We start from the raw sequence: 16,154 nt of genomic DNA, 5'->3' as shown, positions 1-16,154 counted from the left end.
TCGGACAGGCTCGCCGGGTACCAGGATTCGAGAGAAGGGGGGAAACCAACTTACGCACACCGATGTTAAAGTAATAGATCTTTATTATAATGCTTATCCTATCTTACATATTCCTTATGCTACCTTATGTACTACTTAGACTATGCGGGTATGTACAACTTAACCTAGCGATGTCAGTCGGACGGGAGCGCGCTAGTGCGCAGCACCTTAGAACGCGGTCGCGACCCGGGGGCGCCGGCGAGAACCGGCGGGTAGGGCGGCCAGGTAACCTGCCCCGTTGGAGATGACAAGGACGGCCGAATGCCGGCGAGAATCGGGCGGCAGAACGGCCAAGTGGCCTGCTCCGTCGGCGGACACAAGGATGGCCAAATGCCGGCGAGAACCAGGCGGCAGAACGGCCAGGTGGCCTGCTCTGTTGGCGGACACAAGGATGGCCAAATGCCGGCGAGAACCAGGCGGCAGAACGGCCAGGTGGCCTGCTCTGTTGGCGCAACAAGGATAGCCGAATGCCGGCGAGAACCGGGCGGCAGAACGGCCAGGTGGCCTGCTCCGTCGGCGGACACAAGGATAGTCGAATGCCGGCGAGAACCGGGCGTCAGAGTGGTCCGGAGACCTACTCAGTCGACAGGACGGGACTGGTGCTCGATCCCGATCGAGCTCGGCTTTTATATCCGTCGGGGCGATCCCCACGCGCTCCCAGCAGCGTGGTGGGATCGGTTCCCGACGGGGGTACTAGACTCTCGGGACGGGCGTCCGTAGACGCCGAATCCCGTGGTGGGGCGGATGGTCGGCCCGGGACTTAGTGACGTATCGTCACATCACCTCCTCTTTTTAGGGGGGGAGGGCGCGGGTGGCAACGGCCGGATTGCCCGGGGCTGACCCCGGCGATCAAAACGGATAATCCATCGATCGCCGGTGTCAGTCACCCGGTACTTACGGCGCACCACGGCGGCGTGATACGGTACCGCTACCACCCTCCCGTTCGGTAATGCCACGCGCACCGGGGGGGTATACCCCACCGGCGGTGCCGGGCCGGTCCCGTTCGGGAAGGGTGGTGCGGGCCGGACGGTATGGTAGCCGTGGTGCGGCGGCGCTGATGGTGGCGCGGTTGGTGGTTCCGGCCACGGAGCGGTCGGTGGCGCAGGTAACGGCGCGGGTGCCGGTGGCGCGACCGGCGGCGGCGCGATCGGTGACGCTGGTGGCGGCGCGGTTGGTCGCGCACGTTGCGGCGTGATGGTCGCGACGGGCCTTGGTGGCGGCGCGCGTAGCGGTGCGGACGGCGATGGGGCGGGGCGCGTGGAAGGGGGCGCGGGGGGAGCCTTGGCGGCGTACCCCTCGGGGGGCTTCCTTCGTGTCCGGCGTCCCCTGGGTGGTGGTGGGGGGAGCTGGGCGAGGAAGCTCGCTTTTCGCCGCTGGTCGGCGTCGGACCGTTGAATGAAGGTCCCCCGACGAGGCACCCTCCGCTCTCTGGGTGGTGATGGCGGTGTAGGCTCCTTCGGCCGCCTCCTCCACGCCGTCCCCTCGTCCCTCTCGTCGCCGCTCGAGCTGGAGATGTCACCTCCAAACATCGCAAACCTAAGCTCGCTTCGGCTTGCCATGCTGCAATGAGACATCTGGTCAGGCGTGCGTCGCGCCTTATATAGGTGGTCGGCATGGAGTGGGAGCGACGCGGCGTGGAGGTGAGCGTTAAGGTGGGTTTGCGTGTATCTCGGGTTCGTTCGGCATTAACCGGGTGGGTTTGTTCGGAATTAACAGGGTGGGTAGCACTTTTGGTTGGGGCGACCCTCCGCCTAGTCGTTCGGTGTTTCTTCTTCCCCGGTGTTTGTATCCCCCTCGGCTCCCTCCTCCTCGTCCCCTGGATCCGGTTTTAGATCTTGTACGTGAATCCGGCGGTGCCATTTCCCCAGGTGGTCTTTCAGGTCCACGATTACCGGTGAGATGATGCGCCGTACCTCCATTGGCCCGTCGTATTTCGGGGCTAGTTTTGCGCTAATGGCGTCGCTTTTACTCGATAATGTTCGGTCGCGTTTCCATACTAGCTCTCCTTTTTGAGGACGCCATCCGCGCCGGCGTAGGTTGTATTGACGCTCCTGCTTTTGGAATGCCTGTGCCAGGTGGATTCGGGCAAGTTCATAGGCCTCCTCTAATATTTGTCTGCGTTCTTCCGGGGCCATCCCTTCCGTAGGTCGCCGATCCTCCGGGTGTGGCCGCGCCAATTCTCTCCCATGAACCAGGAAGGCGGGGGAGTATCCGGTTGTCGCATGCTTTGCCGTGTTGATTGCGAACTGCAGGGCTTCCAGGTGTTGGTCCCATTCGCGGTGACGGTTCCCCACATATTGCGCGATCATCGTTTTGATGGTACGGTTGGCGCGTTCTACCGGGTTGCAATGAGGGGCGTATACTGGGCTTTTACGGTGCTCTATGCCGAACTCCGCCAGAAGCCGTCGGAACTGCCGCGAAGTAAACTGGGTCCCGTTGTCCGAGACGAGCTGCTGGGGGCACCCATGGCGGTAAATGATACGCCTGGTGACTTTCCGGGCCAGGGCCGGAGCCGTTGCTCGACGGAGGGACACCAACTCAACCCACTTGCTGAATCGATCCTGCGCGGTTAGTAGCCAAGTGTGACCCCCACTGGAGCGAGGGAGGGGGCCGACTAGGTCTACGGAGACCTGTCGCCACGGTGTGGTCGCGGGTGTGGCGTGCATGTGACCGGCTGGTTTTCGTTGAAGCACTTTATAGGCCAGGCAGGTAGGGCAGCGGCGTATCGCGCGATCTCTCTGGACATTCCCGGCCAATAGTATAGGCGTGCTATGCGCGCAATCGTTTTCGCTACGCCCAGGTGTCCGGCGGATGGCTCGTCGTGGAGTCGTTGGAGCACTTCCGCTCGTCGATTTCGCGGTAGACATTCCTTCCATTGTTCACTGGCCGGCGTCTCAGTAAATTCCAGATCATGGAGAAGGTGTCGATACAGCTTGCCGTGCCGTATGTCATAGTCCGGGAACCTGTCTGGATGTTTTCGGACGTTGGCCCTGGTGCGCTCGTGCCAGCGGTTGATGGTTGCTGTGACGGCCCCTACCTGTGGTTCTCGGGAGAGGGCGTCCGCCACCTGGTTTTGCTTCCCCCGGCGATATTGGATCTCAAAGTCATACTGCTGTAGGTCAAAGAGCCAGCGGCCCAGTCGCCCCGTAGGTGCTTCCAGCTGGTATAGCCACTTGAGGGCTTGGTGATCGGTCAGGACGGTGAATCGGTAACCCTCCAGGTAATCGCGCATGCGTTTGATCCCCCAGACCACGGCCAAGCACTCGAGCTCCGTCGCACTATAATTGCGCTCGGCCTTGTTGAGCGTTCGGCTGGCGTAGGCGATGACCTTCTCCCCCTGTCCGTGATCCTGGGTTAGCACGGCCCCCAGTCCCTGGGTGCTTGCGTCGGTCTGCAGCAGGAAGGGTCTGCCGAAATCCGGGCACGCTAGTATCGGGGCGGAAGTCAGGGCTTCCTTCAGAAGCCTGAACGCCCGTTCCTCCGCCGTCCCCCATGTCCAGCGTGCGTGTTTCTTGGTGAGCGCCGTGAGCGGGGCTGCCAGAGTGGAGAACTCCGGGATAAACCTCCGGTACCAGGATGCCATCCCGAGGAATTGCCGCACCTTGCGGAGGGTGGTTGGTGCCGGCCATCCGGTGATGGCGCTTACCTTCTCGGGATCTGTGTGCACCCCCTTTCGGTCTACAATGTGTCCTAGGTACCGTAGGCAGTCGCGGCAGAAGCAGCACTTGTCGGGGTTCAACCGCAGCTTGGCCCCCCGAAGCCGGCGGAAGACCTCGGCCAGGTGCTGTAGGTGCTCCTCGAACGTTGCACTGGCGACGATAATGTCGTCGAGATACACCAGGACGTTAGGCTCCAGCTCTGGCCCTAGCACGGTATCTAGCAGCCGCTGAAAGGTGGCGGGCGCGCAGCCCGAACGGCATGACCTTAAACTGGAACAATCCCCTCCCGGGTACTGTGAACGCGGTGGCCGGGCGGCTTGCCGGGGTGAGCGGGATCTGCCAATATCCGCTCTTTAGATCCAGCGTCGAGAGGTACTTGGCTCCGCGGAGCTTATCCAGCGTGGCGGTGATGTGAGGGAGCGGATAGGCGTCCTATTCGGATACGGCATTAAGCCGTCGGAAGTCGATACAGAATCGGTGGTTCCCGTCCTTCTTTTTGACGAGCACCACGGGTGAGCTCCAGGGGCTGCGTGAGGGCTCGATGACCCCTTCTGCCAGCATCTTGTCCACCTCCTGGTCGATCACGCTCTGCATGGCCGGATTGCGTGGCCGGTACCGTTGTTTGATTGGGGCTCCGGGCTTGAGCCGGATATGGTGCTCCACCCTAGAGGTTGGTCCGCGTATCGTTTCGAAGCGGGGGAGCTCCGTGGCCAGAAAGTCGCGAAGTTGCGCCGACTCGTCCTTGGTCTGCTGGCGGAGAGCTCCAGCGGTCAATCTCCTAGTCGTTTGCCCCGTCCCAGGGCCGGGCGGGGGCGGTGTAAGTGTCAGCCGTAGTTTGCCCCAGAGGTCGACACCAATCAAGACCGGGCTTTCCAGGCGTGGTAAGACAGCGAACCGGTGTTGGTAGGTCCTCCCCTGGACGCGGAGTGGCAGGTGGAAAACTCCGGTGATGGGTACCGTTGTTCCATCGGCCAAGTGTACATGCTCCTCTCCTGGTCCGGGACGAACCCGGTAACGAGAGAGTGGTTTGGCTGTTTTGTCGCTTATGTACGACATCTCCGAGCCTGAGTCCAGGAGTGCCTGCAGGTTGCGACCGGCGATGCGTACGGTTAGGTGCGGTCGAGGAGTGTATGTTACTGGTTGTCGGGCTCGGTGACGGCCGCTACGTCGCCGGCCCTCCGCTCGTTTCCCGGTGGGTGGCAATCCCTGGTCAAGACTCCGTCTTTTCCGCACCGGGAGCAGAACTTCTTTGGCGGACGTTTACAGTCAAGCCGCGTGTGGCCGCGTTGTTTGCAGCGCCAGCAGCATTTGTCCCGGCTGTACGCCGTTGTGGTGGCGGTGGTCCCCTGGGCAGGTCTAGATTCGGCGGAGCGTGCTCTTCGACGCTGATTGATCTCCTCGTATTGGGAGACCCGGGCGGTCAGTTCGAGTAGAGTCGTCTGATCGGTGAGCTGGAGGTATAGTTGGCACTCTGGGTCCATATTCTCATAGAGTTGCTCCACTTGCTCGCGCTCGAAGTACCCACCGGCCCGACGCATCAGGGTGATTAATGCGGTGGAGTAGACACGGAAGGTCTCGCCCGGTCGTTGGCGGCGGTCTCGTATCTCCGCTTTTATTCGGCGCTGGTATCCGGGTGGTAGAAAGGCCGTGCGTAGTCTCTCACAGAATTCGTCCCACGTAGCCCATTGCCCGGTGTTGTTTCTATGCCATAGGAGGGCGTCACCTCGCAATAATTCTGGCAGTCCTAGTAGGAGGTGCTCCGTCTCGAGTCCATAGCTGAGCCGTAATTCTTCGGTCCGTTCCAGGAATGTGAGGGGGTCCTTCCCATCAAAGTGGTGGCCCCACTTCCGGATTTGGTTAATAATTTTGATTCGTTCTACTGGCCCGGGTGTCACCCTTGGGGTTTCCAGATAGGCTGCCCCTTCCTGCCTTGCCGGGTTAGCTACTGGTGCGGTGTCTGGTCGGTTCGGCATATCGTCGTCGGCTAGATCGATAGAGATCTCTGGAATGTCAGCTATCTGGAGGGCACCGGGGTTGGCGGTGTGGAATTGTCGCAGCTTCCTTCGCAGGACGTCTAGCGGAGCGGCGGTGTCTATTCCGTGTTGCTGGGCGAGCTGTAAAGCCTGCTCTTTGGAGAGGTTATGAATCCACGAACTCATTCGGTATGGGCGCAAGCTGGGTTCCCACTAGACTGGTCCCTGTTCGGGCGCCATGTGACGGTTCGCCTTTCCCGAACGCCTCGGACAGGCTCGCCGGGTACCAGGATTCGAGAGAAGGGGGGAAACCAACTTGCGCACACCGATGTTAAAGTAATAGATCTTTATTATAATGCTTATCCTATCTTACATATTCCTTATGCTACCTTATGTACTACTTAAACTATGCGGGTATGAACAACTTAACCTAGCGATGTCAGTCGGACGGGAGCGCGCTAGTGCGCAGCACCTTAGAACGCGGTCGCGACCCGGGGGTGCCGGCGAGAACCGGCGGGTAGGGCGGCCAGGTAACCTGCCCCGTTGGAGATGACAAGGACGGCCGAATGCCGGCGAGAACCGGGCGGCAGAACGGCCAGGTGGCCTGCTCCGTCGGCGGACACAAGGATGGCCAAATGCCGGCGAGAACCAGGCGGCAGAACGGCCAGGTGGCCTGCTCTGTTGGCGGACACAAGGATGGCCAAATGCCGGCGAGAACCAGGCGGCAGAACGGCCAGGTGGCCTGCTCTGTTGGCGCAACAAGGATAGTCGAATGCCGGCGAGAACCGGGCGTCAGAGTGGTCCGGAGACCTACTCAGTCGACAGGACGGGACTGGTGCTCGATCCCGATCGAGCTCGGCTTTTATACCCGTCGGGGCGATCCCCACGCGCTCCCAGCAGCGTGGTGGGATCGGTTCCCGACGGGGGTACTAGACTCTCGGGAGGGGCGTCCGTAGACGCCGAGTCCCGTGGTGGGGCGGATGGTCGGCCCGGGACTTAGTGACGTATCGTCACAACTTTAATTTTTTTTAAAGACCAAAAACAATAGCTGCTGGCTTAAGAGGCACAGTAATTGTATCATCTACCCTAGTTGCATCAATATCTATTTTATTTGTTATGTAGCTTTTAATCGTCGTTTTTTATTTTCCCGTTTCCTCTTCAAACGGGATATTCTACCTTCTTCTCTCTGTTCGTTATACTTTACCCGTATTCTTCTGTTTTGGACTGAAAAAAATAATAAAATTTATCATTTTTAGACAGGTTTAAGGCATTCAAATTAATTTTATTCTATATGAAAATCACTTACGTGGTTGAACAAGAGGTGGCATTTGCACACGTACTTGTTCCACTGTTATAGATTCCTCCTGTGAGTTCCTCGTTGATGGCGGCGATGGTGTTCTATCGCGTATCGGCGATGGTGTTCCATCGCGTATCGGCGATAGTGTCAAATCGCGTATCGGTGATGCCCTGTCACTTTCTGCAAGTTGTTGAAACATTTTCGGAAATTTATTTATAAATGTTTACATTATTTTTAATTCTATCATATATTTTTTTATATAACATTTATTTGGTTTAACATCATCCACCCTTCTCCATCGCCACCGCGAGCTTGGCGAGTGCCACGACCTCTTGGTGGTTCTTGAATTATCTGAAGCTAAAACCGTTTACAATATTTCAATAAAAGATTATTGATACAGAATATATGCATTAATTAATCTGCATAGTTATTTCATGCGTTACCTCATGAGTTTTATGAGTCTCACGGACTCTTCCTCTTCTTCCACGCGTATGACGAGCTCCTCTACCACGCGCTCTATCAAGTTGTCCTTTCTGAGGAAGCTGGCCAGCAGGTACGTCATCAAGATTAATATCTAAAAAGGACGTTTGTGACAATTTGTTGTTATTGCTATGGCATACAAAATTTCTATTACCATTAGATATGAAGCCGTTTATTTAATCCTGCAGATCACGTATGATCTCCATTTCTTCCTCCTCATTTATAATTGGCTCCTCATTATCTATATCGACTGTAATACACAAGTTTTTTATATTTTACAATATAAAATTAATTAAAGTCAATTAATCAAAGAAAACAAATTACCAGTGGGTAAAAATTGTCTACGTCTTTGCCTCACTAATAATCTAAAGTAGTCTTCCATGCCAATTCTGCATAAATTTAAAAGACATTAATATTATTTCTATTTCTACTTCAATCTTTTCTGTATTGTCATATTATTATCACAATGATAATAAAATATTTGACATTAAAAAAAAAAACTTACTCCTCAAAGCGAGGCTCCAATCTATCCAACTCTTGATTGAGTCGGATTAATTCACCCAATGCCACCTTAACATGCGTGACTGTGTCACCGCATGGTATTTTGAGTCGAAGATCTTTGTCATTCTTGCCAATTTTTCTATTTAAAGCAAAATGTGTATTATAACCTGTAATCTCTATTCGACTAAAATTTTTTTATATTTCTATTATAAGAAGAAATAAATAAACAATTGAAAGACATGAAGTAAAATATTGTACAGATAAATTTGAACTTTGGAAAGTCATGTTAGTTAACGTAAATAATTATATATCAATTTTAGTACATTACGAGAATATATATATATATAGTAATAAAACGTTAAATCCTTTCGATATAAGAAATCGTATTATTGTCGAAAAATAAACACAAACCACCCACCTTAACTGAATTTGCATATATATATACAGGGTGTAATCGGAAGCCATCCCATAATGGAAAGATAGACGGGATCGAGATGAACATAAAAGTCCAATATTGTCTTGGGTTAGGTCTATCAATAATCGAGATATAAATTTTTCAAATTGTACGAATGAGAGCGCGCCGTGTGAAGAGCCGAGACGCTCGAGCTGTAGCGCGGCCCACTGTGTCGAGCATTGGCTGCCGGTGGCGGGGGAAAGAAGGAGAAACGGTGCTGCTGCCTGTGCTTCGCCGCCCTCGCGTCTCACCGCACTGCGCCAACACTCGTGGCGATGGCAGCTAAGCACATTCGCGAATACTTGACAAATTAGGAGTTAGCAAAGATATGACAAAGTGAAACCGTAATAAACTGCTGTGATTAAGAAAGTCGAAAGAGCGAAAGCGATAGATACTTATGGAATCTACAAATAATCTAATTTCTATCGTAATTGTGAATAAGTAAATTAATAAAAGTTTTTTGTACATCGACGAAAGATTCTTTCTTTTTCTTAAATATCTTATTTACAGTATCATACAATTCTAACTTTGTTTCTTATCGAATTGTGTCGTACTGTTAAATCCTTGATGAAAACATTAATAAAAAATTACCATAAATTCACGATTGATTCTTAAAGTGATAATTTTCTTTTATAAGTGTATTATAATATTTGCCGCATCAAATTCTCTCATCGTTTCTTATTGTTTTTTTTCCATGGAATGTTAAATTAACGAAGGTTTATCACGATTAATTCTTCATACATTCTCATTTCGTAAATATTTAATTATAAAATTATAAAATGCACGATATATCCATATAATATGTTACACTCATTGTTCATAACACGATAGAAAAATATTTCTTGATGTAACGATTTCACAATAGATTATGTTTTCTACAACAATTATGCTTAGAGATGTTCAACATCAAATATTATTAATATAACGAAGAGTTTTTCTTTCATAACGATAGGGAACTCGGAATTTCTTTTATCTTTAATTACATTATTAATTACGACAGATTTTTACTGATTGATTTAGAATAGATACCAACAAAAATACGAGAATCTAATTGATTTCTCTTTCATAATCCATTACTTGTCTGAATAAAAAAAAAAGAATTTCAAGAAGTGATATCATTGTCTATCGTTCTCTCGTTTCCTGTTAGGAAAGTATATTTTCTTAAATGCACGGGGGAAGCATTTTGAATAATTATTAAACTAAAATAGCGAAAGTGGATTAGGCCTACTGGGGAAACTACTAAAAAAAAAACGCGCCAAGCTATGTATTTCGGTGGTGCGGAAACGATAGCGTTTCCTCGAAACATCCACAGGTATAGTTTTGTTTCTTGTAATATTTTGCGTTTTATCATACTTACAAATTCTACATTGACAAAGGACAACCGTGAATTTGCGGTTGATAGTTTCTTCTTGTTAGTGTATTATAGTATTTGTCGCATCAAATTCATTCGCCGTCTCTTTTTTTTTCACACAATGGTAAATTAACAAATTGTCTGTCACGATTGATTCTGTATACATTCTCTTTTCGTAAGTACTTTATTAGAAAATTACAAAATGCACGAAATATTTATCCATAATATAACACTCTTCGTAACACAATAGAAAAGTATTCATGCCTGATCTAACGATTTCGTGATAAATTATGCGACGCGATTTCTATTGTAATTATACTTGGAGATCAATGTTAATGTCAACTATCATCAGTATGGTTAACAACAAAGCGTTTTCTTTCGTAATTATACGATAGAGAACTTAGAGTTTCTTCTATCGTTAATACATTATTAATTAATTACGATAGATTCTAACAGAACTATTAAACACATCTCCTTAGATATTTTTTCATATTCCAATGATAAAATATACTTTCCTAACAGGAAACAAGAAAACGATAGGCAATGATATCACTTCTTGAAATTCTTTTTTTTTTTATTCAGACAAGTAATGGATTACGAAAGAGAAATCAATTAGATTCTCGTATTTTTGTTGGTATCTATTCTAAATCAATCAGTAAAAATCTGTCGTAATTAATAATGTAATTAAAGATAAAAGAAATTCCAAGTTTCCTGTCGTTATGAAAGAAAAACTCTTCGTTGTATTAACAATACTTGATATTGAACATAGATCTCTAAGCATAATTATCGTAGAAGACATAATCTATTGTAAAATCGTTACATCAAGAGATATTTTTCTATCGTGTTATGAACAAAGAGTGTAACATATTATATGGATATATTACGCATTTTGTAATTTTCTAATTAAATATTTATGAAATAAGAATGTATGAAGAATCATAGATGTTAATTGTGATAAACCTTTGTTAATTTAACATTTCATGAAAAAAAAAAAAGAAACGATGAGAGAATTTGATGCGGCAAATATTATAATACACTTATAAAAGAAAATTATCACTTTAAGAATCAATCGGGATATTATGGTAATTTTTTATTAATGTTTTCATCAAGGATTTAACAGTACGACACAATTCGATAAGAAACAAAGTTAGAATTGTATGATACTGTAAATAAGATATTTAAGAAAAAGAAAGAATCTTTCGTGAATGTACGAAAAACTTTTATTAATTTACTTATTCACAATTACGATAGAAATTAGATTATTTGTAGATTTCATAAGTATCTATCGCTTTCGCTCTTTCGACTTTCTTAATCACAGCAGTTTATTACGGTTTTAATTTGTCATATCTTTGCTAACTCCTAATTTGTCAAGTAATCGCGAATGTGCATAGCTGCCATCGCCACGAGTGTTAGCGCAGTGGGGTGAGACGCGAAGGCGGCGAAGCACAGGCAGCGGCACCGCTTCTCCTTCTTTCCCCCGCCACCGACAGCCAATGCTCGACACAGTGGGCCGCGCTACAGCTCGAGCGTCTCGGCTCTTCACACGGCGCGCTCTCATTCGTACAATTTGAAAAATTTATATCTTGATTATTGATAGACCTATCTCAAGACAATATTGGACTTTTATGTTCATCTCGATCCCGTCTATCTTTCCATTACGGGATGGCTTCCGATTACATTACACCCTGTATATATATATATATATATATATATATATATATATGGTGGCAGCTAAGCTACCACGTCACAGTATATATATATATATATATATATATATATATATATATATATATATACTGTGACGTGGTAGCTTAGCTGCCACCATATATATATATATATATATATATACTGTGACGTGGTAGCTTAGCTGCCACGGGTGGCAGCGTCCCTCCCCCGTCACAAGCTGCGGGTTCGCGCCGTACGGGGAAAATAGGCGAGAAGCGAGAGGGGATCTCCAGGGGGAACCGCGACGGGTCTAGCGAGCGTATTATTAATGTCACATATTTTTGGTTTCTTTGCGCGGCGACCGCCTCTCGATGGAATTCGGCGAGAGAGTGAGAGAGGAGGAGAGTGAGCGACGGCGATGCGGGGAAGAAAGAAGGACGCCACCGCTGCCCGGGAGAGACAAGCACGCGGCCCGCACGGGAACTCGGCGTGGCCCTGGGAAAGCCACGGCCGGAGCCTAAAGCGGCGATGCCCGCCAACACCACGGCGGAACATCTCGGAGGGCTGTGGAGGAGCCTGGATGGGACCAAACGCGTCGAGGGAGGCGTCAAGTCCTCTCGCGAGGAACGGAGGTTTCCGCGTGCGCTGCCCCGGCTCAGGAAGTGGCCCAGCGGGAGAAAAAAAATTTCGCGGGGGCCTGCGAGGCCCCCGGAAGGATTACGGCGCGCACGTCCCTGCGGTCGCAGGACTGCGTGCCTTGCAGCAATTGGGTCGTGGCGCGGAAACAATGCGCATGACTGAACGGGGGGTCGCGGCGTCGATCCGGGATCGACCGCGATCCACGCCGCTTTTGCGTGCGAGCGGTCTAGGCGTAAGGTCGCGTGTCGTGCCTCGAAGGGCTAATTATCAGTGTGGTTTGTGCGAGGTCTCAGCGAGAGCCAAGGGACGAGCCTAGAGACGAGGGAGGACATCGCCTGGGACGTTATCGGTGAGGTGGCCTGCCAGGATAATTTAGTGTGAGCGGTTGCCGGCCGGCGAAGTGTCTCCGGGCCCGTTCTGCATCCGTTTTTGTGTTGGTGCGTGATTCGCGTGGGCCGCAGGGCGGTCATACGTTCGCGTAAGTAATTGGGGATTTATCGGATGCAAGCGGGCGGGACGCCAACGCGCCGAGCCACGGGGAGGACGGTTGTGAGGACGCTCGGGTTCCGTCAGAGATTCCCCTCGACCGTGTGCGCCGCAAAGCCCTCGCGCGGGCGAGTATCGCGTCGCGAGTAGCGGGTGGACGGGACTTTCGGTTTCGCGACGGGGTAAAGTGCGGCAGCGGCCGGCGATTGCTTTGTGACCCTCGTGAGCCACGCGGTCGGGATCTATAGTTGCCGGGAGTGTCGGCACGTGCGAACGCCCGAAATTCATTGTGCGCGGAAGATTCCACCGCCCGTCCTTGTCGGCCGCGTGCCTGCCGCGGGAGCTTCTCGCGTATCGTTTGCGTTTCTTTCTGGTTTAATTCGCGCCGTGGCGCCGCATTGTCGGAACGCCGCATGCCGCGTCCCGTGATATTATTGTTTCTGTCCGGCATTTATTTTTAATAAAGTTCGTTATTTGTTAAGCTCGGAGTCTAATTTTCTGGTGTGTCGTCCGCCCCTTCGTGTTACCGCAGTCGCCCGCTCCCTTACGATTCACCCCGCCCCTCTACCGTTAGGCAGAGCTGGTCGAGATTGTCGCGCGAGGATCGAGGACCCCTTGGCGTATCGATTTTCGCGAATTGACGCGTCGTCGAGCGCGTCTGGCGCCCAACAATTTCTCGCGATAGCGTGTGGCCGAGATTCGAGCGCGGCAAGCACGGCATCGGGGGATCGGTTACCCAGCCGGTCTTATTGTTTTTGCCCGCGGCTTTTCCGGTCAGGAAAAGTCGTGACAATACATATGTACAAATTATACATAAATACTATAATTACTATTTCAAAATTTTCTTTTTAAAGTTATCATTATTCATTATATAGTATTAATCATTATTTGAATTTCATCTTCTTTTTTCAGGAGTTGTATTCAATTTATTTTTTAAAACTGTAATTGACAACTTCAAGAATTATAACGTGTTATTAATAAGTTAATAATAATAATTTGACATTTTTTATAATAACAAAAGAACTTAATATAAATAAAATTTAAGAAAAATATATATATACATACACACGCATATATACGTGTATATTGGAAATAAAATAAAAATATAATAATATAAAATATAATAATACAATATTAGAATTCTCTTTATACAAGCATTTAGCAATTAACATACAAAGTATGAAATTTATAATTCTTAGCAACTCCCAAAAATCTTTAAACTGTAATTTGTAACATTAGTCATTGATTTTTGTGTCAAATTCATTACAGGGATCAACATAAGAAAGATATTCAAACTACATTTGATAAATAAAATAATCATTATATTTCTAATATATTTTATTAACTCTTTCTTACACGTTTTTTTGTTTCTTATTCATTTCTGTGTAATTTTTTATATTAATTTTTATATAACGGAAAATATGGTACTTAACGTATGATATCTTACGTAAAATATGATACTATACATAAGATATGATACCTCACGTAATGTAAGATTTTTACATTAAAATTATTTTAAAGAATACATTTTATCTTAAAATTTTTGCTTAATACTTTTTCTTCTATTATCATTAAACACTGCCTGTTTTTAAAATGCGTTTTATCTAAACAATCAGAATTACATAATAATTAAAAATATTGGATAACATTCATTTGACATAACTTTCAAAAAAACAAAATATTTTTAATAATTATTTGTTTCAATAAGAACAGTTCAATTAAGTATTTAGAAGTTTGTTTTGTTTCCTACATTAATTATTAATTCGCAGTATTAAAGTCATTAACCTTTTTTATGCATAAAAATAAATATAAATGATAATCGTATATAATCAATTGTACATAATTGTACACAATAATCTGCATCTATTATAACAAATTATTATTTTTTAAATCATATTTTGAATATATATATATATATATATATATATATATGTACATATATACATTCTTTTTTTTACCCATTTCCTTGTTAAGCTTTCTTATATTTACGTAAGGTACTCTCATATTTAAGTTTCTTACAATATTTTTAAGTATAATTCAATGTTCTAAAAAAGTGGAAATATGATATAATATATGTATTTTCTGACTTACAAAAACATTATAAAAATTATATAAGAATTATTGCATTTAAAGTAAAGTACCATGTTTAGCTAATATCGGTCTTACTTGTTTTTTTTCTTGTGCTCACACAATAATTTTCATTTCTCTTTATTAAGAAGTAAAATAGGTTTTCTATTTTTGTTAAAAATAATATTTATATTTAATAAATCTGAGTGTGTGAGGGGGGGATGAATATTTATTCAATAAGTTAGATGCACATGCAAAACATATACTTAACTTAAGCTTACTAACATGCTATAACGGCGATACCGGGCGCGTGATTAGGACCAATTGTCCCAACTTTTTGGATAACTTACCTATCAGATAAATATGTGTCTATTTATTTAGAAAAAAATAATGTAAACGGAATATTGCGGAATTTGCTCGTAATTGATTCGATCTTTGTTACGTTTATTCTCCAAGTTTTTACTTTATCTGCATTGATACAGAACTTACTTTACGTGTTTTATTAACGTCGATTAATTTTATAAAATTAATTCTTTCGAAGATACAGATTTTGTGAAAATATTATTATAGAAAAACGATTATTGTTTACATTTAAAAATAACTGCTTCGTTATTAATTAAAATAAAATGTTTATGTTGTAAACAAAATTATATAATTTATACATATAATATAATAATATAATATAATATAGGTAATGTAATTATATCTATAATATTGAAATTATTATGTTATATTTAATCATATTTGATTATTTTTTGACATCGATTATTCTTTTAAATCATAATTGGTTAATTTTTTATGGTTTACAATCTACGATACGATCAATATAGATTTAATGATACACAAATTCCGTAACTCCGCGGAATCGTTGAAACATCCTCAAAAGACCTTCTATTGGTCGATATTATTATAACTTGTATTATTATTTATTTTATAATTTTTATATATACTAAAAAATATTTACAATAAAAAGTAAAAAAAAAACGTGTATAGATAGTCAATATAACTTAATTTCTTACTTTTGGTGTTTAATCTTTTTATATCGAAAGTTTAACATCTTAAAAATTTAATACCTCATATAATTTCCTTGTTAGATATAAGTTCCTAAAGTAATCTTTATCTGTATATGATTACTTTGGGAACAGCCCCGAAAATAATCCATTTCTATATAATGTAATGTATATAAAATAATGAGAATAATCCTGAAAGTAATCGCTTGTCTCCAAAGTAATCGGAATATATAAGATTTTGTCTTTAAAATAATAGATCTGTAATACACACACACACACGCACGCACGCACGCACGCACGCACCTTATTTAGAATATTATATATTTTTGTAATAAAACATTATAATATATATTGATAATTTACTATACTTTTAGTAAATTTGATAAAATTTATTAAAAGTATAGTGAAATTTTTTGCCACTATATAACTTTCTGATACTGCATGCATTGTAAGGTGTTTACAACAAGTTATCGGATTTCTAATCCGACTGAACAGTGGTACTCAATTGATATATTGAAAAAATTCCCTAGCCT

At 45.6% G+C, this 16,154-nt stretch overlaps 2 protein-coding genes across 2 annotated transcripts; both read right to left on the bottom strand.

The window, feature by feature from the left end:
- Positions 1-613: 613 nt before the first annotated feature.
- LOC118647212 (vegetative cell wall protein gp1-like) lies at positions 614-1,613 on the bottom strand. Its single transcript, XM_036291631.1, has 2 exons — positions 938-1,613; positions 614-798 (listed from the first exon to the last, which is right to left on the bottom strand). The coding sequence occupies exons 1-2, from the start codon at positions 1,611-1,613 to the stop codon at positions 614-616; spliced, it is 861 nt and encodes a 286-aa protein (XP_036147524.1).
- A 177-nt stretch (positions 1,614-1,790) lies between these two features.
- Positions 1,791-2,348, bottom strand: LOC118647210. Its single transcript, XM_036291627.1, has one exon. It carries the CDS (start codon positions 2,346-2,348, stop codon positions 1,791-1,793), a length of 558 nt encoding a protein of 185 aa, XP_036147520.1.
- Between the last annotated feature and the right edge of the window lie 13,806 nt (positions 2,349-16,154).

The sequence above is a fragment of the Monomorium pharaonis genome, chromosome 1 (assembly GCF_013373865.1).
Source record: "Monomorium pharaonis isolate MP-MQ-018 chromosome 1, ASM1337386v2, whole genome shotgun sequence".
Taxonomy (NCBI): Eukaryota; Metazoa; Arthropoda; class Insecta; order Hymenoptera; family Formicidae; genus Monomorium; species Monomorium pharaonis.
This window is presented reverse-complemented; position numbering and strand designations above follow the sequence as displayed.